Below are 26,581 nucleotides of genomic sequence, written 5' to 3'. Positions count from 1 at the left end.
GTCAAAACAATGCTTTCTTAACCATCTGTGTGTTCATCTCTCCATTTCCTTCTCCAGCTGTGTTGCTCTCTGCTTCCTTGTGAAAATAACAATGTTGTAATATTTCCCAAGAAAACATGCCACTTCTTAGCTTTTACTTCCTTGTCCACAAGGAACTTGAAGTCATCTGCACTTGCCCCTCCAGGATCTTCCGCGTCTCCTTCCATGGTACTAAAAGAATCGCAGTTGCAATACTGGCATCCTAGCTGTAAGGGTAAGACAGCTCTGAGGCTGATTAAATCAACTGGGGTTATAGCTTGCTTCTAAATTCAGCTAGGCACCATGAGGAGCTTTAGCAAAGATGTTTACCTCTTCTGAAGAATGCACATAGATCATTTATGCAAACTAAGAGCAAGTCATCCTATACTAGTATTAATGAATGATGAAAGTATGTTTGTTTTAAAACTATTTCCACCAGCATCAAAACCCACTGGAAATATTTTAATGCCATTAACAAATGTTATACATAAATAATCATAAGCTTATAAATCAACTATACCAGTAGAGCTCATCTCTTTAAAATTAATTTAACCAATATGCTTATATTAGTTAATATATTTCCATTACAAATGCTCAAACTTAGAGGAAAAGAAAGTAACCTCTGATTCACTAGAAGAATAGAAAAGAAAAACAATTATTTATACAATAATAACTAATCTGTATTGATAACTATGTATCAGACCCTGTGTAAAGAGATTTACATTTATTGTCTCTTCTAATCTTCATAAGGACTCTAAAGTAGACACTATTATTACGACCACTTAACAGAAAAGTAATCTGATAATTACTTTGACCAAATTCACATGGTAGATAAGTAATGCAGACAAGATTCTACATAGAATATCGAGAAAATATGTTTATACATCCTGGTCCTCAAATCATAAAGTCTATAAATAATAAACCGCTATGTTGTGCACCTAAAACTAATATTTATATAATATTGTATGTCAACAATACCTCAATAAAAAAGGAGAAAACCAGAAAAATGAAAATATTCTTTGGGTTTTTTAAACTATGATAAAGTAGTATAGATATGAAAAGCTATGGAAGCTGAATTACTTACGCCAATAGTTTTAATTATAACTTTTAAACATATATAAAGTAGAGAGAACACTATAATGCATCTTCATATACCCATTATGCAAACACTATACATATCAAACTTTTATCACTTTCTTTTGTCTGCCCCTTTTTTTTTGCAAAACTATTTTATTTATTTATTTTAGCTTATTTACTTCAGCATTCCAAACAAGGTCCACACATTGCATTTATTGATTTTTTTTTTAAAGGATGTTATTTATTCATTTTAAAGAGGAGAAAGAAGATGGGAGGAGCAGGAAGCATCAACTCCCATGTGTGCCTTGACCAGGCAAGCCCGGGGTTTCGAACCAGCAACCTCAGCATTCCAGGTAGATGTTTTATACACTGCGCCACCACAGGTCAAGCTGCAAAACTATTTTAAAGTGCACCCTACATACCATATTATTTTACATTTATATATTTCAGCTTGCAGCTCCTAAAAATGTAGCTGGATTTTTTTACTGAAGAAATATCAATATCCACCAAACAAAATTAAGAATAAATCTTTGGTGTTGGCTAATAAGGTAGGTCATGCATTTCCCTGTCTTAACTTGTTCTTGCAGTTAGCTTATTCAAACCAGGATCTAAATAAGGTTCACATATCGCATTTGCTTGTAATATCTCTTAAGTCTATCTGAATCCAGTAGGCCACTCAAACATTTTTCTCTCAGTCTTTGATTTGTCTTATAGCTAGATGTGCTTGTGTTCTTCCCCGAGCCATCACTTAATGAATTTCTTCCTCCAGTGATTTTTGTAAATGGAAGTGAGCCCCAGAGACTTCATTAGATTGAGGATCACAGTTCTTAGCAAGAACACCTAGTATGTGGCGTTTTTTCACCTTGTGTCACATCAAGCACCACAATGTCTGATTGTTTCTCTATATTTATGTTCAAATTGATCAGAGGATTTATATAGTAAATGCTGAATCCCTCCCCCATTCTAAATATCACCATCAGCCTTTCATCTACTGATTTTATCCACTGATGATAGTTTCCTTTTTTTTTTTTTTTTTTTCTGTCTAGGCAGGAAATGGCACTTTAGTGGCTGTGGCTAGGGTGACAGGACCAGGATGGTGCTACAACTGAAGCAGACAAAAGGCCCGACTGCCTGGCCCAGTCAGGAAGCCCCCTTTTCTTGTGGGGATAGGGTCCTGCTGTAGCGCTCTCCTTCCTCCATGGACCCCACTCCTGCTAGGGGACAGTGTGCCAGTGAGGTTGGCAGTGGAGCCATCCAGAGGCCACACAAGTGACAGGGCTAGGAACAGGAACGACACCTTCACCTGCTGTCATTTCTTCACTAGAAGGTCCTGGGAAGGTGGCTGGGCACAGGCTGAGCTCAGAGCCTTTGGTTAGGATTAGGAGTTGGGGGCAGGTAGGCACTCACATGTGGCATGAACTTCATCAAAGTAGAAGCCAGTGGCCAGAGAGCCAGAGGCCCTGGCAGGGCAAGTGAGGTCCAGGAAGAGACTGAGCCCTCTGCTCCTGGGATGGGCATTCTTCTTGGCCAAAAGTCTGACTAGCTCCACACCCTGCCCAATCCCTTGGCTGCCCACTATGTCCTCCACAGATGAATCTAACCCTTTTTTATTACAATAAATTGTGTTTGCTCCTCCTCATAACCCCCACCTTCCCACCCTCACCAACGGTCAACAACCTCTGCTTCCCCATCCTCTGGTAGTGGCAGGGGCCCCTCTCAAGCAGTGCCACCTCCTCTCAGCAGCCAGCTGTCCTGGCACTGGCCTGAGGGGAGGGCAGCACTGTTTCTCCAAGTACCTATCTTCTGTGGGGCTCCCCACAAGTTCCGTCAAGGCCTTGGTGTATTCTTCAGGCCCAAAGACATGCATGACAGGCAAACTGCTGGTGGGTGGATGCTTAATGATAAACACAAAGTACTTGTTCTTCGGATGGTATCCATAGTACAAGGTTTTGTTTTGTTTTGACAGAGACAGAGACAGAGAGAGTCAGAGAGAGGGTCAGATAGGGACAGACAGGAAGGGAGACAGATGAGAAGCATCAATTCTTTATTGTGGCACCTTAGTTGTTCACTGATTGCTTTCTCATATGTGCGTTGACCGGGGGGCTACAGCAGAGCGAGTGACCCCTTGCTCAAGCCAGCGACCTTGGACTTAAGCCATTGACCTTGGACTTCAAACCAACGACCTTTAGACTCAAGCTAGCTACCACGGGGTCATGTCTATGATACCACCACGCTGGAGCCAGCGACCCCACGCTCAAACCGGCGACCTCGGACCTGCGTCCTCTATGTCTCAGTCCGATGCTCTACCCACTGCGCCACCGTCTGGTCAGGCAAGATGTTTTTTAACTGGAAAAAGTGGCTACATTTATTCTCCTTGACCTCCTGGGAGTCACCAGCCTTGAGGTCTATCTTCACACTCCTCACTGCTGACCTCTAGGTGGCAGTAGAGGCCGGTCTAAAGAGCACCCTGAGCGAAGGGTGGTGGCAATTTTTACCTAAGGCAGCACAGAGAATGTCATTGTCTTCATGGTAGGGAACCAGGACTGAGCCCAAGAACTTCACCCGAAACTCATCCACCCAGTCGCTGTTTTTGGTCAGGGCTGCCATATATTCAGGGTCCTTGGTGACCCTGATGGCAGAGCAGGCAGGAAAGATGACCTGGATACATATTGTAGGCCTCATATCAGTAGTCCTCAACCTGCAGTTTCACCAGCACAGGGTCACCCATTTCCAGTTCAAGTTCGTCTTAATGTCTCGGCCCAAGTCTGAATGTGGCCCAGTGTGTCTGCTCCTGCTCCTCCCGGTTGATGACACAGAAGAATACATTGGACTCTGCACTAGAGGAGCGTGAGCGGCCACTCAAGGAGGCATTCAGGCTCACCAGCTCCAACTGCGCGTGCACATCCACCATCAGTGTGGATTTTGGCCGAGTCCTAGGACAGCGCGCTGGTGTCTGAACTCAACGAGGCCCATGGAGGCGGTGGCGGCTCCCGTAGGTTCCCCCGCCACCTTCCACCTTGAGGCTCAGCCCGCTCTGGGGGTGGGTGACAAGAAGCCCTCATCCTCTGCACTGAAGGAGCGGTGCGGGCGCCCTGCCTTTGTGGGGCAGGCTCGCAGGGTCTGGATCCGAGCCACCGACTGCCAGCTCTCAGCTGGCAGCAGAGGCGGTGGGCTCTGCGGGACGTGGGGGCCAATGCACCAGTGTCAGGTAGATCTCAGTGGCCTCACGCATGTCGCCCTGGTAGTGTATGCGGTCTCCCTGCGAGTGGCCCAGGCCACGAGGGGGCAGCCTGAGGGCCGCTGGGAGGCGCCATCTGGGCGGCAGCTCTGTGGCGGCGCGGCTGTGGGTGGGGCGGCCTGGGTGCGTGGTGGGGCCGGGCTGCTCGGCGGTGGCAGATCTTCGCTCCGGCAGACGTGTTCACGTGGGGTGTCTGCTCGCCTTCCTCCAGGGGAGAGGGTGACCGAGACACCCTAGCCTGCCAGCTGTGCTTCTGGCCCAGAGAATTGTTCAGCGTGCCCTGCGACAGGCACCTGCGGGAGAGGTTGAGAGAGGTTGAGCGCGGTGGGCCGCTCGGGCCCGGAGGAGTCCCCACCGCCCTGGCCCTGGCCGCGGGCCGCCAGCTCCTGGCAAAGCTCGGCCTCCGACGGTCCTGTACCCCGAGCTGCGCCCTGTACTCGTCCTGATCTTTACCTCGTCCTTGGCGCGAGGAGTGTGCACCACCGCGTCTCCCGGGTCCCTCTGCAGCATCTCTGCCTTCAGCCCCCCGCGCAGTCGGCACCGCCGGCCCCCACCTCCTCTCCCAGGCCAACAGCTGCGCTGCGCAGACAGAGGGGCGTGAAAGAGGACTAATTCTTTCTATTTAATTATATAAAGTTTAGATTAAAAGTTGATGAATTAGCCTGACCAGGAGGTGGCGCAATAGAGCGTTGGCCTGGGATTCATAGGACCCAGGTTCGAAACCCCGAGGTCGCCAGCTTGAACGTGGGATCATCTGGTTTGAGCACAGCTCACCAGCTTGAGCCCAAGGTCGCTGGCCTGAGCAAGGGGTCACTCGCTCTGCTGTAGCCCTTTCCCCCCAGTCAAGGCACATATGAGAAAGCAGTCGAACAACAAAGGTGCTACAACAAAGAATTGATGCTTCTCATCTCCCTTCCAGTCTCTCTCTCTCCTGTTTCTGTCACACACACACACACACACACACACACACACACACACAGAATGTACTAACAAAATAAGCTTATAAAAAGATTCCTGCGAAACGTTAAATCCAGTTGTTGCTCTCTAACTATGATCAAATTAGTAAGCAAACTATGCCAAACTAGTAAGTTTGGCAATTACAGTTATGTATTCAGTAACAAATCAAAGGTACATCATCAACCATGCTTTCACCTCTGGCCAAACTCGCATTATAATTAAAGAGCACGTTCCTCTCTGGCTGACGCACATCAAGGGTTAACATTTGAGCAAGAACTTCTCCTCCCTCTCACTATGCTAGGCTTGCCCTTCTGATTCTTGCTTGTTCAAGGCCAAAGAGGACAGCTTGACTGGGAGAATCTGTGGAAACTTATTACATGAAACAGAAATCCTAATTTATGTTACTTGCTAGTTTTAGTTCTTGTAACAACCGAACAGACTCTGACCTTCAGATGGGCCAGCTCCGAGAGATAAGGGCACTTCATCCACTTATCTGAACAAACTGTGCTAAATCCCCTCAGCCAAGAACCCTCGCCCCCTCCTTTTGATTCCTTTATTCTAGTTTTGAGTATCCCCTCCCCTTCTGCCTCCTTATAAAACCCCTTGCCTGCACCATAAGGGTCAGATGAGTTTTGGAGGACATGAGTCCCCGTATCTTCTCAGGTGGCTAGCACTTGAATAAACCTCTTTCCTTCTTACCAGCACCTGTGTCATGTAATTGGTTCTCATGGCTACAGGCCACTGGATTTGCATGACAATTGTCATTTTTCTGGTTTCATCCTGACCAGGGATTGAACCCACAATCTTGGTATATAAGGATGATGCTTTACCAACTGACCTACCCAGCCAGGGCCAGCTAATCCATTTCTTTTTTCACAGTTTTCTTTTTTTTTTTAAAAAACGATTTTTTTTATTTTATTTATTTATTTATTTATTTTTACAGAGACAGAGAGTGAGTCAGAGAGAGGGATAGACAGGGACAGACAGACAGGAACGGAGAGAGATGAGAAGCATCAATCATTAGCTTTTCATTGCATGTTGCAACACCTTAGTTGTTCATTGATTGCCCTCTCATATGTGCCTTGACCGTGGGCCTTCAGCAGACTGAGTAACCCCTTGCTTGAGCCAGCGACCTTGGATCCAAGCTGGTGAGCTTTGCTCAAACCAGATGAGTCTGCACTCAAGCTGGCGACCTCGGGGTCTCGAACCTGGGTCCTTCCGCATCCCAGTCCGACGCTCTATCCACTGCGCCATCTCCTGGTCAGGCTAAACGATTTTTTTATAGTTCATTTTTTTTTATTCATTTTTAGAGAGGAGAGAGAGACAGAGAGGGAAGAGAGAGGAGAGAGAGACAGAGAGAGAGAGAAAGGGGGAGGAGCTGGAAGCATCAACTCCCATATGTGCCTTGACTGGGCAAGCCCAGGGTTTTAAACCGGCGACCTCAGCATTTCCAGGTCAACGCTTTATCCACTGCGCCACCACAGGTCAGGCCTAATCCATTTCTTAGTGATTGGTGCAATTCTTTAAGAATTGTGTTTCCCCAAAATGGTGGTAGATCTAAGAATTCCTAAATCATAATCTCCACACACACTCCATCTATTAATCCACCAAATATAGACTATATCTTGTTCAGGATGAATTATCTCAATACTGGGTTTATACCTAATTAGAATTCAGCAATGTTGCCTTCAATTACACTAGAAAAGAAAGATGTCTCAAACACTTTATATAAACCTTAAGTGGTAAACCTTTTCTGGTTGTTGTCTGGGAGCCAGGGTAAAAACTGATCAGTCAAAGCCCCACTCCGCAGCCTCCAATATTGACCTCCCAGATGATCTAGACCAGTGGTCTCCAACCCCCGGGCTGTGGACCGTTATACCAGTCCATGGGCCATTTGGTACTGGTTCGCAGAGAAAGAATAAATAACTTACATCATTTCCATTTTCATTATATTTATATTTAAGTCTGAACAATGTTTTATTTTTTTAAAAATGACCAGGTTCCCTCTGTTACATCCGTCTAAGACTCACTCTTGACGCTAGTCTTGGTCACGTGATACATTTATCCATCCCACTAAAGGCCGGTCCGTGAAAATATTTTCTGACATTAAACCGGTCCATGGCCCAAAAAAGGTTGGGGACCACTGCTCTAGACACTTGCTTTCCCCTTGGTACTTTCAGAATCGCTCCACACCTACATTTCCTTCTCTGCTCCGAGCTGCCGTGTACTTGCTTCCTATGTCCAACGTTTATTTATACTGTGAGTAGACTATCGCTTCTACCAGTGTAAGAATCATCTTTTCTTCATCATTTTAAGGCAAGCAATGAGAGGTAAGAAAGCAAAACAAAATAAAGGAACAAAGCAGACTGTAATCTGACAAAGGAAAGTTTGAATCCCAACAGTCACTGGTTCTTAACAGAGGAGATTTCTTCACTTATCTCTAATCCCTGACAGTTCGGCAGTGAGGAGTGGTCTGAAAAGAAGGCAGTTTTCAAACTATTTAAAAGGGGTGGAGCAGTAGGATCAAATCAGTCTGAACTAGACTTGACTTCTGGTTCTCATTTATTGTTACCAATATAGTGCAAGATACCAATATAGTACAAGATACCAATACAGGATAAGATACCAATACAGTGTTCCACATATGTTGTCATCTATAAATTGGAAAACAATAAAATAATGGCTGTGAATTTTTAGACCTGGAATTTGGTAAATAACAAATACTCAATGAACTTTAAAAACTCTTATTAGCTCGGGCCAAATAGCTCAGTTGGTTAGAGCATCATGCTGGTTGCTAGCTCAATCCCCGGTCAGGACACATACAGGAACAAATCAATGTTACTGCCTCTCTCTCCTTCTCTCCCTTTCTCTCTATACAATCAATAAAATAGCCTGACCTGTAATGGCACAGTGGATAAAGTGCTGACCTGGAATGCTGAAGTTGCTGGTTCGAAACTCTGGGCTTGCCCAGTCAAGACATATACTGGCCTGATCAGGCGGTGGCACAGTGGATAGAGTGTCGAACTGGCATGCGGAGGACTCAGGGTCGAGACTCCAAGGTCGCCAGCTTGAGAGCAGGCTCATCCGGTTTGAGCAAAGCTCACCAGTTTGGATCCAAGGTTGCTGGCTTGAGCAAGGGGTTACTCGGTCTGCTGTAGCCCCACGGTCAAGGCACATATGAGAAAGCAATCAATGAACAACTAAGGTGTTGCAACAAAAAACTGATGATTGATGCTTCTCATCTCTCTCCATTCCTGTCTGTCTGTTCCTGTCTATCTCTCTCTCTGACTCTTTCTCTGTCTCTGTAAAAACCAAACAAACAACAAAAAAACATATACTGTACAAGAAACAACTATTATTTGGTGCTTCCCACTCCTCCCCCCTGCCTTTCTATCTCTCTATCTTATCTCTAAAATAAATTAAATTTTTTTAATTCTATTAAAATCAATAAAATAAATATTTTAAAATTTTAATTTAATTTTTAAAAATCTTACTATTATTGGTCGTTGACAGATGGGAAGGTGCCAGTTAATAGCAGTACAGATGGAAAGCTGGAGTTTTAATTGGTTGAGTGACATACTTAAAAAATAAAATGCTATGTGGTATCAGTTTAGCTTTCTTCAAGCCACTGGTCTGGCCAGCCCTGGAATGCTACTGTTTCCCTGAGTTTCAGCATTAAATACCTCCACTCACATGGTTCAGAAGTCTCCAGCAACATTTGCTTTCCCTTGGAATTTTTCTGAAGTTTTCAACTTCCCAAGGTCTCCTGAGCCACACCTTATGTAATTATGTTAAAAAGCTCACACACACAAAAAGGCCAGGCATGGTATTAATTCAGTCATATAATAGTCCCCGCAGGATAAAAATGTACACACATTTAGCATTCACAAATTGTGGGGGAGGGGATAAAAAGGAGGAGGAGAAAAAGATGCTTTTGGTTGGCAGGAAGTGGGAGGAGACTTTTTCAAAAGCAGTCTTGGGGCCGGAGGTCATTTCAGAAGTAAGAAGATCTCCTTATCAACCTCCACCTCTTTTCTGGATATGGAAAATGCAAAAGGCAAAAAGGTAAATACTCTTCATAGTTTTTTGTTTCTGTCTTTGTGCATTTTCAAAAGCATAGTGTTCCTACTTTCGAAAGCAAAAGTGTGCCTTAGAGTTTTCTTCTCTAGATTCTTTCTTGAAAGAAGTGAAGTCCTAGATATGATTACAGCCTGGTATGTTAGAGTGAGGAAACAATAAGAATAGGTTGTTCGTTTTGGTTTCGAAGAGATGCTTTATTCTGTCAGAAGAATCAAGTATCAGAGCTAAGAGGAAATGGTAACAGGAGAAAGTGGGAGGTAAGGAAATGACTTTAGGTAGAGGCAGTTGACTAAGCTGGGGGGGGGAGGAGAAATGAGATCCTTTCACTTGGTGTCCACTAACACAGGTCCTAAACTAAAGGTGCGGGCTCTGAGCTCGCCTTTTTCCCCCAGGATTGTTAGAGCCAAGGAATGATTAGAAGCCACACATCCTGATGAGCACTGCCGACGGAAACTAAAGATGTAGAGGCTTAGTGCTGTGGGGGTTAAAAAAAGATGAATACTTTTCCTCCCACCTCCCGAGTTCTGGCTAGGCTAATAATCAAATTGACAGAGATTAAGAGGAGAAAATAAAGCTTTAATATGTGTGCATGACGAATTCGTATGAGCATGAAAATTTCCAATGGCCGGGAGGCAACATTGACATTTTGGACCAAATAGATAAGGGAGAGAGATGGGGTCTTGATTTCAGAAGTGAGAGTGGGCAATTATCAGGAAGTTGAGAAAGCGCTGAACTTTTATGGCAGGAAAATGCTTGCTAGGTGATGACTCAGACTGGGACACGAGGGTGTCTAGCCACCAGATCCCTGCCTGAAGCCCTCTTACTTATACTTAATTCAAATTAGGCTAAGGTGAACATCATAAAATCTTCTACCTGAAGCAGCAGGTTTTTTTCATCTGAATCTCTTGGGAAGGAAAGGAGGGTGGGTTAAAAGTTCTTTCTGATGCCTTGTTTCTTAATAAACAGCTTAAAATCAATATTCCAAAAAGGCAGTTTCAGGGTGGCAAAAGTTTGGTTTATTCCAGTACAGAAGAATTGAACTACTCCAACAAAGAAACCTGACCACTCGCAGTCTCTTTCCTGGAACCGGTTCCATTTTGCCCTCTCAACTTTAAGACTTCTGAGAGGCTCAAAAGTATTTTGTGAAAGCAGCTTTGCAAATGTAAAATTTCAATACGAATGTTAAACTGCTACAGAGTTGTAAAAATGCAATGCAAATGTTCAATTATCCTGTACAATCAAATGGAGGAACAGGCCTTGGTCAAATCACAAGCAAATGTAAAACAGCAACCAAGTGGGGGCAGGGATGAGAAAGCATGAGGTCGAGTTGATGCAGTCTGTAGAGACTTGAAAAGGGCTTGCCCGATGAACTGACACTGGAAGTGAGAGTCTAAAAGAGTAAGATTTTTAAATGGAAATAGAAGTGGGTGGAGGTGGAGTCGAGGAATATCCCTTCAGGTCAAAGTAACTGGGTTGGGAAGGCAAGGAATGCAGTGACTGAAACATGGGGCAATGGGGAGGAAGAGGGGCAGGAGGAACAGAGGGAGGAGGAGGAGGAAGAGCAGGAGGAACTGGAGGAGCTGGAACGGAAGGTACTGGCTGCTAGCCTGCATTAAGAACACTGGATTGTTTTCATTTTTCCCTGTTAAGAGCAATAAAACATTGAGTGGATGTATAACATCTCTCTGAGAAATATTTGGGAGAGGGCAAGAATAAGAAAATGGGAGCCTGACCAGGTGGTGGCGCAGTGGATAGAGTGCCGGACTGGGATGCAGAGGACCCAGGTTCGAGACTCAGAGGTCACCAGCTTGAGCGCGGGCTCATCTGTTTTGAGCACAGCCCACCAGCTTGAACCCAAGGTCACTGGCTTGAGCAAGGGGTCACTTGGTCTGCTGAAGGCCCGCGGTCAAGGCACATATGAGAAAGCAGTCAATGAACAACCAAGGTGTCGTAATGAAAAACTGATGATTAGCCTGACCTGTGGTGGCGCAGTGGATAAAGCGTCAACCTGGAAATGCTGAGGTTGCTGGTTCGAAACCCTGGGCTTGCCTGGTCAAGGCACATATGGGAGTTGATGCTTCCAGCTCCTCCCCCCCTTCTCTCTCTCTGTCTCTCTCTCCTCTCTCTCCCTCTCTGTCTCTCTCCCTCTCTCTCCTCTCTAAAAATAAATAAATAAAATAAAATTAAAAAAAAAGAAAAACTGATGATTGATGCTTCTCATCTCTCTCCGTTCCTGTCTGTCTGTCCCTATCTATCCCTCTCTCTGACTCTCTCTCTGTCTCTGTAAAAAAAAAAAAAAAAAAAAGAAGAAGAAAAGAAAATGGGAAAAAAATCTTGCAGGTGAGGTGAGAGTTAAGCATAATGTGGGTGGATAGAAGAGCGTCCTTCAAAGCAGAGCACAGTTTCCTCTATTTTATTTGTATCCATATTTTCTATCTTTTTCTCATACACTCAAATTGGCCTTCTCCCATTTCTCTATCATTGATTTGCTATCTTATTAATAAACCTGGGCTTTAAGATGGTACCCAATATACATTGCCACCAGAGTCCAGTGACTGGCTGTCTTGGTATCTTGAGTGGGGGCTACCTAACGTGATGTGGTGGATTGCACACTAGAGGAATATCTGACCGGCCCCTCTATCCCCAGTGGAACTCCACAAAGAAGGCAAAGGCTTGCAAATCCCAACCAGTAGAAGCTGACGGAAAACATCAGGCCGCTGGGAAGGCAAGTACAGGAAAAACATCAGGGAAGGAGATCAAACGGAAAAGACCTATGGGAGATGACAAAGGTAAGAGGTGTACAAGCCCTCAAATCTCATTTCCTTGGATTTAAGAAGCATGAGGGCCTGACCAAGCGGTGGCACAGAGGATAGAGTGTCGGACTGGGATGTCGAGGACCCAGGTTCGAGACCCTGAGGTTGCCAGCTTAAGCGTGGGCTCATCTGGTTTGAGCAAAGGGTCACTAGGTCTGCTGTAGCCCCACGGTCAAGGCACATATGAGAAAGCAATCAATGAACAACTAAGGTGCCGCAATGCACAATGAGAAACTAATGATTGATGCTTCTCATCTCTCCGTTCCTGTCTGTCTGTCCCTGTCTATCCCTCTCTCTGACTCTGTAAAAAAAAAAGAAGCATGAGGAATTTTTCTGGGGTAGAAAAGGAATTTTTGTTCTCTAGTCTGCAAGTCCTACACTTCCTTTGAAACTTAGCTTACATTCACCTTCCTGAAGCCGCCTTTCAGTTCCCTCTGTTAAAATGTATTACATCCCGTCTCCAAATTCCCACAATATATTTTGTTCTAACTTTCCTTTTGCTTTCACTCTGAGAAGGAGGAAGTTCTGAAGTGGCCAGAGAGTGAGAGAAAGAACCATTAGCAGCTAAGAAAGGGCTGCTCACATTCTTCCTATGTTGGAGCTTGGATTAAATTCCTGGGGGTTGTTTCTATAGATTATTTTAACCAGATACCATCGAACTCCAGGAAGCCCTGCCTTATCTTTACATGTGGGCTTTGTGACTCTGCGCTTATCCCAGTCCTCGCCCCATTTCACTTTCTACCCCTTTGCTGATAGCTAATGTACATTCTTTCAGGCGTCTGACATCTTTCTTCCCTTTCCCTTCTACTGAATGTATAAAAACACTTATAAACTCCCAAATCACTGGGCATACATATTTTTTCCACCTTGCCAAGCTGCTAGTGATTTGGATTTTATGCCCTAAGACCTGTCTTCTTTTCATCTAACTTTTTTTCTTTTCTTTTTTTTTATAAGTGGGAGACAGACAGATGGGAAGGGAGAGAGATGAGAAGCATCAACTCATAATTGCAACACCTTAGTTGTTCATTGATTGCTTCTCATATGTGCCTTGACCAGAGGGCTCCAGCTGAACCAGGGACCCCTTGTTCAAGCCAGTGACCTTGGGGTCATGCCATATGATCCCACGCTCAAGCTGGCAACCTTAGGGTTTCAAACCTGGGTCCCCAGGGTCCCAGGTTGATGCTCTATCCACTGTGCTGCTGCCTGGTCAGGATTAGCTAGCATTTTTTGATTCATTAAAACCATTTTTTTTTCTTTTTTTTCTTTTTCTGAAGCTGGAAACGGAGAGACAAGTCAGACAGACTCCCGCATGTGCCTGACCGGGATGCACCCGGCACGCCCACCAGAGGGCAACGCTCTGCTCACCAGGAAGCGATGCTCTGCCCCTCCGAGGCGTCGCTCTGTTGCGACCAGAGCCACTCTAGCACCTGGGGCAGAGGCCAAGGAGCCATCCCCAGTGCCCGGGCCATCTTTGCTCCAATGGAGCCTCGCTGCGGGAGGGGAAGGGAGAGACAGAGAGGAAGGAGAGGGGGAGGGGTGGAGAAGCAGATGGGTGCTTCTCCTGTGTGCCTTGGCCAGGAATCGAACCCGGGACTTCTGCACGCCAGGCCGACGCTCTACCACTGAGCCAACCTGCCAGGGCAAAACCATTTTTTAAAAAAGACTCTCAGCATGCCAAGATTTTTGTTTTAACACTCTGCTTGCAGTTAATTACCTCTATGTGCAATGATTTGGGGACAGACCAATGTAAGTTTGAAATCACATTCTTTAAACTACACTTCCTATTTTATTTTTTATTTTTATCTTTTTAAGATTTTTTTTTAAAGATTTATTCATTTTAGAGGAGAGAGAGAGAGAAAAGGGGGCGGGCGGGAAGCATCAACTCCCATTAGTGCCTTGACCCAGCAAGCCCAAGGTTTCGAACCGGCAACCTCAGCATTCCAGGTTAATGCTTTATCTACTGTGCTGTTAGGCTTCTTTTTTTTTTTTTTTTTTTAAGTGAGGTGAGGAGAGATAAAGAGACAAACTCTCTCATGACCATCTACCCACCCAGTAACCCCCGCCTGGGGCCGACGCTCAAACCAGCCATGTGATAGGGGAAGAGAGAAGAGGGAGAGGAGGGAGAAGAAAAGCAGATGGTCACTTTTCATGTGTGCCCTTGACTGGGGATTGAACCCAGGATGTCTGCACGCGGGGCCAAGGCCATTTTTAAAGATTTTATTTGTTCATTTTAGAGAGAGAAGGGAGAGAAATGGGTGGAGGGAGAGGAGCAGGAAGCATCAATTGATGCTTCTCATATGTACCTTGACTGGGCAAGCCTGGGGTTTCAAACCACTGACCTCAGCATTCCAGGTCAATGCTATGCAGTGCGCCACCACAGGTGAGGGTATAGTTCCATATATATATATATATATACACACACACACACACACACACACACTTCCTATTTTAGAAAGTGAGAGTCGGTTGTAATTTACACAAAATGATTAGGAAAAATGCCTAAACTGTACCAGGCTAGTAATGTGGACTCGGTAAATGCTAGCAATTATTAGTGTCAATGTAATTGTGTTTGTTCTGGAGCTGTGTTCCGTCCTTTCCTGAATGGCGTGTGTAAGGTGCCGCAGGAGGCCTGTGTGCAGTGAGAACAGTGCTGCCCTGATGGGGTGGGCTGGCAGGTTTATGGGCAATCGTGGTTGTGATTGTAACCTGGCTGACAGGTTTATCTCTTTTGTGAGAGAACGAGGCATCACTTGGCATTTATGATCTCAGGTCTAAAAGTTGTAGTATTTCCCTGGATTGGAAGTACAATCTCTAGGCAAACTCTTTGGAGTCATGGGTTAAGGAGCTCACAATCATGTGAGAGTAGTGGGGAGTTTTAGGAGGTTAAACTGTGGAACTCAGAGATTATTAAGTCCTAGAGTTGAAGTTTTGTGGTCTTAGGTCTTTCTGAAGTTTTCAACTTCCCAAATTAGCTGTACAATGAGGACTATACGATGATGTATTTTTGACATTTTAAAAGGTTACACAAAAATTAACTTTATTTATTTATTTTTTACAGAGACAGAGTGAGTCACAGAGGGATAGACAGGGACAGACAGACAGGAACGGAGAGAGATGAGAAGCATCAATCATTAGTTTTTCATTGTGTGTTGCAACACCTTAGTTGTTCATTGATTGCTTTCTCATATGTGCCTTGACCGCAGGACTATAGCAGACCGAGTAACCCCTCGCTGGAGCCAGCGACCCTGGGTTCAAGCTGGTGGACTTTTGCTCAAACCAGATGAGCCCGCGCTCAAGCTGGCAACCTCGGGGTCTCGAATCTAGGTCCTCTGCATCCCAGTCCAACGCTCCATCATCCACTGCGCCACCACCTGGTCAGGCAGGTTACACAAAAATTAATCATTGCTAATTTTATCTCGTTCTCCTTCAGCTTCCTCTGCACAAGAAGAGACACAAGACAATAAAAGAGTGAGAATTCGGAAGAAGATAACAATTCCTCCACTGCCTTCTGTATTGCCACCAGTTAACCTGCTTCACCGAGACATCGTGAGGGCTTGGTGTCAGCAATTAAAGCTGGGCTCCAAGGGCTTGGTGAGGGCCCAGAGTGTTAGACAGAGCCGCTGGAAGGAAGAGGAGAGACCTTGTTTCATTGTTAACTCATTTTTTTTCTTGTCTTAGAAATGGGAAGCATATAAGAGGCTGTGTGAAAATGCTTACCCTAATCAAAAGGTGAGTAATCTGTAGGCAATTTGGTAGAGTGGAAGGTTTTGTTATGCTAATTACCTATTTTAGTATGAAAAAGTGAGTAGAGGAATTATCCTAAGCTCCTCCTTCTCCCTCCACTCCTTCGAAGAATGCACAACACAGCCCAGCGTCACTTTCACCAACTTGCAAAGAGGAATAAAAATGAGGCCTAGGCCTGACCTGTGGTGGCGCAGTGGATAAAGCGTTGACCTGGAAATGCTGAGGTCGCCGGTTCGAAACTCTGGGCACATATGGGAGTTGATGCTTCCTGCTCCTCCCCCACTTCTCTCTCTCTCTCTCTCTCTCTCTCTCTCTCTCTCTCCCCCCCTCTCTCACTCCTTTCTAAAATGAATAATAAAAAATTAAAAAAAAATAAAATAAAAATGAGGCCGCACTTCTGATAGCACTTAAATCTCTTCACCCCTATTTGTAGGCTATTCCTGTCACATCAAAGGATGCCAGGATGTTGTCGGAACCACGAAGAAAACTGGAGTTAGAAAAGGGGAACATAACTCTGGAAGGTTTCGATCTTCCTGGCGTGACGGCTTCCTCTGAGCAGGGGGCGACTGCTCTCCTCGAGGGAATGGACAGTGTTGTCGTGACAACGTCCACCCCAGATGCTGTGTTTGCCTCCTGGAGCAGAATTGCATCCAGGAGTGCGCAGGTGGAGACGGTGAAGTCACCACAAGAGGCCTCTGGTAAGCCCAATATCGAGCTGGTTCTGGTTCAGCTGGGGAAAGAAGTGTAATTGATATTTATCTCGACTCAACTTGACTGTACCGAAATCACCTGAAGGGCGGGTGATTCTGCTGCCACATTCACACAGTTTCTGATTCAGGTCTGCAACAGGACCCGAGCACATGCATTTCTAACAATCTCCCAGGCACTGCTGATGATACTGGTCGGGGGACCTTCACTCTTGGAGAAGCAGTGCCCTGAATTACTGATGTTATCACAAAGGGAAAGCGATCGGTTCGAATTCATTTCTCTCCTCTTCACACAATTAAAAGTAAGGGCAAGCTCTGAAATCAACTGGCTGAGCTGAAGCCTTGGACCTTCTAACGTTTATTAAGTGAGTGACATTAACAGATTGTTTAAACTAGTTCCCAGATTCCTCACCGGTAAAATAGGTTAATTATACCTATAACGCCTATTTTATAATGTTGTAAGGATTACTGAAGATCTAATTAAGGAAGATCCTAAAGTGGTGAGCTCAATAGCCTTCTTGTTAAAGACTTGACACCCCTGAACTAATAGTATTTCAGGAAGGCCATTCTAGATGACTCTTTCTATTGAAGGAAACCAGAATAAGTCATCTGCACATATACCTCTTTGCCATAAAGTTTTTCTAAGGTGAAGGCAATTAAACAAACTAAACAACTCTCCCTTTTCTGCCTAAAGGCAGGATATAAATTCTCCTTTTGCTTGAGACAGTTATCGACTGAGAGATGGCATCAGAGGAGCCTGCGAGCAAACCTCACCCCGTTGGTCTCCTTCCATATATATTTACCTCCCCACATTGAATGCCTTGGGGGGCCTAAAACTGCTTTCCTTTGTCCTGTCATTTCTCTACAAATGTATTGTTCTCTGTAGATGCTATATATTAAGATGAATTCTAAGCTACCATTTTGAGTTAGTTTTTGTTGTGTTCTCCTTTATTAATTTGTCTCTTTGTTCAAGAGTCCCTGCTGAAAAGTCTAAGATGGGTAGAGGTCAAGTTTTGCCTCCCAAACACCACTATCTACCCATCTGCAAGCTATCCCATTTCCAATGATAGGTTTTATTTCTTTTTAAAGTTGTAATAAGATGCCTGACCAGGTGGTGGTGCAGTGGATAGAGCATCGGACTGGGATGCGGAGGACCCAGATTCGAGACCCCGAGGTCGCCAGCTTGAGCGCGGGCTCATCTGGCTTGAGCAAAAAAGTTCACCAGCTTGGACCCAAGGTTGCTGGCTTGAGCAAGGGGTTACTCGGTCTGCTGTAGCCCCACGGTCAAGGCACATATGAGAAAACAACTAAGGTGTTGCAATGAAAAACCGATGATTGATGCTTCTCATCTCTCTTCGTTCCTGTCTGTCTGTCCCTATCTATCCCTCTCTCTGATTCTCTCTCTGTCTCTATAAAATAAAATAAAATAAAATAGCCTGACCAGGTGGTGGCGCAGTGGATAGAGCGTCGGACTGGGATGCGGGAAGACCCAGGTTCGAGACCCCAAGGTCGCCAGTTTGAGCGCGGGCTCATCTGGCTTGAGCAAAGAGCTCACCAGCTTAGACCCAAGGTCGCTGGCTCCAGCAGGGGGTTACTCAGTCTGCTAAAGGCCCACAGTCAAGGCACATGTGAGAAAGCAATCAATGAACAACTAAGAAGTTGCAACGAGAAACTTGATCATTGATGCTTCTCATCTCTCTCCGTTCCTGTCTGTCTGTCTCTGTCTATCTCTGCCTCTGTAAAAAAATAAATAAATAAAATAAAATAAAAACAGTTGTAATAAGAACTGTCCTGCATTACTTTCTAAAGGGAGCAGGATAGAGCCAGTCAGGGTAGAATTCCAGGGTTGATATCTGGAGAGCTAGCATATCTTGAGAAAGAACCGAAGACCATGATGCAGTTTTGAACATGACAGTTTAGTCTTGCTCTGTTCATACCTGCCTCTCTTTCCTTCCCCAGGTGTCAACTGGTGTGTGGTCCATGGGCAGAGTCTCCCTGCAGACACAGAGGGCTGGGCGCGGCTACAGTTTTATGCCGGGCAAGCCTGGGTTCCTGACAAACCAGGGCGAGTGTGCGCACTCTTCCTGCTCCCTGCCTGCAACTTTCCACCCCCGCACCTGGAGGACAACATGCTGTGCCCCAAATGTATTCATAGGTAATTACCTAGTGCTTTTCTATGACCTAAAAGTGGGCACCAGCATTTTAGTTGAGGGAGCGGGGAAATGTGTGTTTATCTTAATTAGCCCTGTCTTTCAAGCATAAGTTATCACTATAAAGTTTCAAGAAAATTATTACCCATTAGTAGTATATTCCTAGGGAAAAAACAAAACAAAACATTTATGACTACCATGACACTCACAATTTTAGAAAAACATTTATAATTACTATATTCCAAGTATATGCACTGCACAGAAATAATGACTGGCAAAGAAAAAAAAAAAACTTCTTTTAAGTAGACTACAACCTGATCTGGATGACTGGTTTATAAACAGCTATTTATAAACCATGTGGTGACCAAGGAAGGGAAGCACTGACTTAGATGGAAAGGGGTAACGTTATTTCTCAGTGTAGGGACCGGATACAAGGCTGTGAAAGAAGCGAGGACAACACAGACATGGCAGAGTAGTTCAGTGTGACAGAATATGGTGGGAAATAAACCTCCGTTTTCTCACAAAATGGGCACAATCATGCCTATCTAAAGATGGAGAAATTAGGTGAGTAAGAAGAAAAATGTACATCTGCAACATTTTGCAAAGGATTTCTAGCAGTCGGGGGACAAACAAGGAGTCAAGGCAGGCAGCTCGGCCCCTGGGAGATGGGCCACTGAAGGGGGTTTTTTTTGTTTGTTTGTTTTGTATTTTTCTGAAGCTGGAAACGGGGAGAGATAGTCAGACAGACTCCCGCATGCGCCCGACCGGGACCAACCCGGCACGCCCACCAGGGGCGATGTTCTGCCCCTCCGGGGCGTCGCTCTGCCGCCAGAGCCACTCTAGCGCCTGGGGCAGAGGCCAAGGAGCCATCCCAGCACCCGGGCCATCTTTGCTCCAATGGAGCCTTGGCTGCGGGAGGGGAAGAGAGACAGAGGGAGAGAGGGGGTGGAGAAGCAAATGGACGCTTCTCCTATGTGCCCTGGCCGGGAATCGAACCTGGGTCCCCTGCACGCCAGGCCGACGCTCTACTGCTGAGCCAACCGGCCAAGGCCCACTGAAGGGTTTTAAGAAAGTAAACAGACTGAGGCTAATGTTGCCAAGGAGGGAAGGGTGTGAGCGTCATAGAAAACTCTTGTTGGGCAATTCAGTTTTTCATATGTTTCGCAGGCCTGGTACCTTTTATAGATGCCCCCCTCCCTAAATCTGGCTTCTCTATAGCTATTTGGTGGCTTTTAAAATATTGGTAAAGGTAATAGTTGCAGTGGGACTGAGGACAGCTTCAAGGAACAGCACTATTCCATGGGGACATGTTAAAGGAGGCTGAAAAGAAATGAGGAGAAAAGCCATAACTTGAAGCTAATAGGGAGAGCTTGCCTGGGGAAATTTTCTTAATTTGAAGTGAAGCGTGAAGAAGGTACAAATATACTTACTTCCTCAGATGATATAAGAGATTCCAAGCAGTGACGGATACAGAAAATTTGGTCTTGGTTGAAGACGGGGAAGAGAGAAGAGGAGACTATAGTCGGAAGTATTTTCTGGAAGGCAGTGGAGAATTAGAGCAATAGGATGCTTAAAGAAAATGTTCACTACAAAGAAGCAAGATGGGAAGAAAAGAATCCCCTAAATAGGCCCTGGCTGGTTGGCTCAGCGGTAGAGCGTCTGCCTGGCGTGCGGGGGACCCGGGTTCAATTCCCAGCCAGGGCACATAGGAGAGGTGCCCATTTGCTTCTCCACCCCCCCTCCTTCCTCTCTGTCTCTCTCTTCCCCTCCCGCAGCCAAGGCTCCATTGGAGCAAAGATGGCCCAGATGCTGGGGATGGCTTCTTGGCCTCTGCCCCAGGCGCTGGAGTGGCTCTGGTCGTGGCAGAGCGACGCCCCGGAGGGGCAGAGCGACGCCCCTGGTGGGCGTGCCAGGTGGATCCCGGTCAGGCGCATATCGGGAGTCTGTCTGACTGTCTCCCCGTTTCCAGCTTCAGAAAAATACAAAAAAAAAAAAAAAAAAGAATCCCCTAAATAGAGGGACATAGTGCAGCCCAGTCTCAGCTCCTAGGGATCCTGTCCCCACCCCTCAGTTTTGAGGAACCATCCTGGGCTCCGTCTCCAGCTTCTTCGCTGTCCCGTGGTGCTGCCACCCCCCACCCCCTTGGTTCAGGGTTATTGAACAGCACACATTAGCATAGCTGTTAGAGGAGAGCAGTCTGAAGTGGCTGGGCCCTGGCACAGTGAGCAGACTTGTGTTTTCCCTTTTTTGTCCTGCTTCCTGCCACAGTTCTATGCCAAGTAAGTTACAAATAAGGTCACTTCGCATAACTCTTTAATGACATACTAATGCCGCTGGGCAAATGTTAAAGGAATCATTCTAGAGCATCTCTTGCCTGCAGAGATGCCCACAGCAGGCTGGAAATGCCGTTCCTAGAGAACTCAGTCACATGCTTTTTACTCCACTATCCTAAAGTTTAAAGGCAATTTTATTGGCATTCCAGCAGTGGGTTTCTTGGAGGGGAGACAGAGAGACGGACTTCTGCATGTGCCCAAACAGGGATCCACTGGACGACCCACTCTGGGTCGATGCTCTGCTGGTCTGGGGCCCTGTTCGCAATCAAGCTAGTTTTAGTGCCTGCAGTGAGGCTCAAGAGCACCATCCTCAGGAGCTTCTGTGCTCCAATCAGTTGAGCTATAGCTTCAGGAGGGAGAGAGAGGGAGGGGAGGAGGAATGAATGTTTGCCTCTCCTCTGTGCCCTGACAGGGAATCAAACCCAGAATTTCCACACGGGGGGTCAGTGCTCTATACTGCTGAGCCAACCAACCAACCAAGGCCCTTTTTCTGTTTGTTTGTTTGTTTGTTTGTTTCTGGTTTTCTTGTGTTTTTTTGGGGGGGGGGGAGCAGAGAAGTAGCAAGCATCAACTCCTAGTAGTTACTTCTTGTATATGCCTTGACCAGGCAAGCCCAGGGTTTCGAAGCAGCGACCTCAGTGTTCCAGGTCAACGCTTTATCCACTGTGCCACCACAGGTCAGGCTCTTGTTTGGTTTTAAAAGATGACAATCATTTCATTTCCTTTATAGGAATAAGGTATTAATGAAAAGCCTCCAGTGAGATTATAATGCCAAGAAACAGTTACAGCTATGATTGTAATTAACGGCCGAAAGGTGACTACAGTCAAGTCCGCGGTGCCTCTGACAGCTGGACTCCAGGCTGCTTCACACCCTCCATGCTTCCTGCTTAGGGGGCTGCAGGCTGGTGGGAAGCACACGCTACCCCCCCCCCGACTCCCCAACAATGCCTGCTGCTTTGTCTGGTTGGATACAGACGTTTATGTTTTCAAATGGAAAAGTATCTCACAGATTACATTCATCGCAGTCAATACGATGAGAAAATTACCGTCAAACGGTTACCCTTCTGAAAGAGCTGTGACCTCAACAGCGCTTTTGTGTAGGAACCTGAAGTGAGCACCGAAGGGAGTGAGGAGACCACAGCGCTCCGAGCTGGGTCCCTGCCCTGCCAGAGAGTTCCGGCTCCTTCAGGAAGCTGCCGCCTTCTACTTCTAAGTTTAATAACTTACAATCTGAAGACTATCTTAAGCCAAAGGAAAACCTGTTCTCTCTTCTCTACTCCCTCCCAACAAACATTTCTAGTATACAAAATACTTTCTAAAGTTTTTGTAACCTGAGATATCTATGATGTGTCTCTGGGATAAAAACAAAGGTCATTTTGCCAGTATTATTTCTAGTATTAATTAACTTTTGTGAATTTTTGTTGTTTAAAAAATTTTCAAGGTAAAAAAGACTTCAAGTTTACTTCTGAGTCATAAGTACATAATATATTTAAAATGCATATGTAAAATAGTTCATCTACTGTTTTTAAGAGGCATGCAAATCATTGTTCTTAACTCAGTAAGATTAAGCCAAAAGATTATTAGTGATTATTTTTTAGTGTAATAAATATTTTATTCATTATTGTTGTATGTATACTATTTTAATTTTGTTTTCTTTAACTTCCCTTTTATTATGGGATTACTCAAGTTGCTATTTTATTTCCTCCCTCTTTTTATTAATTTGGGAATTTTACTTCACTTTCCAATTCTGCTTATAAATAGCTCTCTGTTCCTAACACATTAAAGTAAACTTAAAATTCTCTCTGTATAAAATAAGTCCTATTCTACTACAAAGATTGTTTATTTACTTTTCTTTACTGCTCCTGGCAAAATAAAATCTCTGAAGTCACATTTCCCCACCTCTCTCTAAAATCCACAAACCTCCCCCCAAATTACTATTAAGTTTTAAATACCTTAGTCACTGTCTCTATCCCATGTTCTCAGAATACAATTTTAAGAAACAGACAATTTGGAGCTGCATGCTCTGTTCCTCCATTGAATCCCACTACAGAGGAGCCATTTTTCTCATCTGGAAATTAAAGTTAACAGTTGTAAAGATATGTCTGTTCCCATAAGCACATGAGTGTTTGTGACTGCACAGGATGTGAGGTGCAATAGGAATGTAATTGCAGTGGTGGGATTCAGCCGGTTCGCACTGGTTCTGCAGAACTGATACCTATTTTTTTGTTGAGTTTGGCGAACTAGTTGTTAAAGTGGCACTTTTAATCAGAGTTCTCTCTAAAGTGGTCACCTAGGCAGCTGCCCAATGTGGAAATCACAAATTTACATTCCTTATCGGGTTTTTTTGTTTGTTTTTTTGTGGACAGATAGGGACAAACAGGAAGGGAGAGAGATGAGAAGCATCAGTTCTTTGTTGCGGCTCCTTAGTTCATTGATTGCTTCCTCATGTGTGCCTTGATGGGAGGAGGCTACAGCAGAGTGAGTGACTCTTTGCTCAAGCCAGCGACTTTGGGCTCAATCTGGTGAGCTTTGCTCAAACCTGATGAACCCTCATTCAAGCTGGGGTCTCGAACCTGGGTCCTCCATCTCCCAGTCCAGTACTCTATTCACTGCGCCACCGCCCGTTGAAGTTCCTTACCATTTTTGAACTTTCATCTGCACAACAGCATATTCTAAGCGCCCATAGTAATGTTCATTCCATCCATAGGTGAAAAAAAAATTTCAAGTGAGGATGACAATACAGAAACAATATGGAAATATCTTAGGTAATAAATAGTTTTATTTTTTGTCAGGTATGAATATTTTTTCATTAATATTTTAAAATATAACAATCTAGTTTTGTTTTGTGTATACCTCTTTTACTCTTATTTAAGTATCAAATGCATGAAATAATAAACGACCTTATCGATATATCTTTTTTATACTTAAAACAGTCAGAGAACCAACCAGTTAAATTGAATCACACCACTGGTAATATGAGAAATCTGGGGCCAGCCCTCCTTGGCTCCAAAGGGACGTAGAAACTCTAACAGTTAGTGCTGAAGTAACAGCTCTGTAGTCATGGGTCCTGCCAAGACTTTGCTGACTGAGGCAAATGAATCTGCCCAAAGAAAGTCTGAACTCGCTTGACAGGAAGGAAACTGGAAGTGGCCACATCTTCAAATTTCCCTAAGGAGCAGAGATGGGAAGGAGAAGAGAAATGGGTTATTTTGAAATACTAATTCATTAAATTGGATTAATTTACCTGGAAGTGCATCATGTAAATTTATGCATTTGACATATATATTTTTTTTAATTTTATTTATTTTTAGAGAGGAGAGAGAGACAGAGAGAGAGAAGGGGGGAGGAGCTGGAAGCATCAACTCCCATATGTGCCTTGACCAGGCAAGCCCAGGGTTTCGAACCGGCGACCTCAGCATTTCCAGGTTGACGCTTTATCCACTGCGCCACCACAGGTCAACATTTGACATATAGATGGGGCATATAGACAAAAATTGATTATGTCCACCTTAGCCAAGTATTCACACTTATCGCCAGAAATGGTACAAGCACAAATGTGGAAGGGGTATAGTATATGACTGATAATATTCTTGTCAAAAAAATCTAACAGAAATCTAAAGAAAGCAAAAAGTTCTGATTATACTTATTTTATCATAATTAAATGAATTACTTGTTTTTTGTGGTAATTACTTAGATATATCCATATGGTAAAAATCTGCAGAGCTATGTACCTAAGATGTGTATATTTTACTGTATATAGGTTATATATTACTTTTTTAATTGCCTGCATTTGAATGATACAGTATAATTATTGAGTAAATTTTCATATAAAATGAATATTAGATGATAATACAATGTTAAATGTTTTTGTTGTAATAGCTATATTATGATTATAAAAGATTATATACATGTGTATATAATCTTCAACATTGGTTTATGATTATTGAGTATTATAAATGAATACATATAAAATATATGGAAATGGCCTGACCTGTGGCGGCGCAGTGGGTAAAGCGTCGACCTGGAAATGCTGAGGTCGCCAGTTCAAAACCCTGGGCTTGCCTGGTCAAGGCACATATGGGAGTTGATTCTTCCTGCTCCTCCCCCCCTTCTCTTTCTGTCTCTCTCCTCCCTCCCTCTCTCTCTCTCTCTCCCCCTCTCTCTCCTTTCTAAAATGAATAAATAAAAAATAAAAATAAATAAATAAATAAATTGCTTTAAAAAATAAAAATATATATGGAAAGAATATTGCATTAGTCATCGATAATCTGTTAATGAGATATAGAGTATATGGGTGTTGTACCAACTTTTATGCTTAAGATTTTTTTTTTAATTCTTTTTCACAGAGAAAGAGTCAGAGAGAGGGATAGACAGGGACCGACAGACGGGAACGGAGAGAGATGAGAAGCATCAATCATCAGTTTTTTGTTGCAACACCTTAGTTGTTCATTGATTGCTTTCTCATATGTGCCTTGACCGCGGGCCTTCAGCAAAGTGAGTAACCCCTTGCTCGAGCCAGCGACCTAGATCCAAGCTGGTGAGCCTCACTCAAACCAGATGAGGTTGCGCTCAAGCTGGCGACCTTGGGGTCTTGAACCTGGGTCTTCCGCATCCCGGTCCAACACTCTATCCACTGTGCCACCGCCTGGTCAGGCTGAAAATTTTTATTTTGTAAAGAAAATTTTTAATTAAAACTTTTTTAGAGAGAGAGGGGAAAGGGGAGAAGAGAGAGAGAGATAAGAATACAGATCTCTTCCAGTATGTACACTGACTGTGGATCAAACTGGCAACTTCTGTGTTTCCGAACGACACTAGCCAACTGAGCTATCCAGCCAGGGTTGTTTGACAATTTTTAAATAAAAACTTCTATTTTAAAATAAAATACCCAGTTTACTTTTCAAAAAGGTGACCTCCTATTTAAAATCACAAGCCTGACCTGTGGTGGCGCAGTGGGATAAAGCATCGACCTGGAACACTGAGGTTGCCGGTTCGAAACCTTGGGCTTGCCTGGTCAAGGCACATATGGGAATTGATGCTTCCTGCTCCTCCCCTTTCTCTCTCTCTCTCTCCCCCCCCCTCTAAAAATCAATAAATAAAAATAAATAAATAAATAAAATTAAAATCACAAGCTATTTCTCAAGCCCTATCAGCATCACTTATCTTTCACACTGCTCTAGCTTTCTATATGAATCATAAATGAAAATAACGAGAATTACAAAAGGAAATGGACTGCAAGTTACTTAGGAATTAATATTTTAAAAATCAGTCTTTGTCCTCTCTGTCTCTCTAATGTATTACTACATGGTTAATAGAAGACAGCTACAATCTGATACAGTGACCTGACCTGTAAGTGGGGGCTACAAAACATGGCAAGCATGTATATTGGGTGAGATGTTAACGATCTGCAAAGATTAAAGGTGCATGAAGTCCAAGACTAGGTTTCAGGACCAGTCATGCTATTTTA

The 26,581-nt window shown here is 44.3% G+C and overlaps 1 protein-coding gene and 1 pseudogene across 1 annotated transcript; one reads left to right on the top strand and one right to left on the bottom strand.

Moving 5' to 3' along the window:
- Positions 1 to 17: 17 nt before the first annotated feature.
- On the bottom strand, positions 18 to 6,055 carry LOC136311672 (C-Jun-amino-terminal kinase-interacting protein 1-like; annotated as a pseudogene).
- Positions 6,056 to 9,284: 3,229 nt separating this feature from the next.
- DPPA4 (developmental pluripotency associated 4) lies at positions 9,285 to 22,601 on the top strand. Its single transcript, XM_066241306.1, has 7 exons — positions 9,285 to 9,355; positions 12,018 to 12,159; positions 15,614 to 15,774; positions 15,862 to 15,912; positions 16,361 to 16,625; positions 18,594 to 18,789; positions 21,848 to 22,601. The coding sequence occupies exons 1-7, from the start codon at positions 9,332 to 9,334 to the stop codon at positions 21,876 to 21,878; spliced, it is 870 nt and encodes a 289-aa protein (XP_066097403.1). The 5' UTR covers positions 9,285 to 9,331; the 3' UTR covers positions 21,879 to 22,601.
- The last annotated feature ends 3,980 nt before the right edge of the window (positions 22,602 to 26,581 follow it).

This window comes from Saccopteryx bilineata, chromosome 8 (genome assembly GCF_036850765.1).
Source record: "Saccopteryx bilineata isolate mSacBil1 chromosome 8, mSacBil1_pri_phased_curated, whole genome shotgun sequence".
NCBI lineage: Eukaryota > Metazoa > Chordata > Mammalia > Chiroptera > Emballonuridae > Saccopteryx > Saccopteryx bilineata.
The sequence above is the reverse complement of the archived record's forward strand: the minus strand, read 5'-3'. Positions and strand labels throughout refer to the sequence as shown.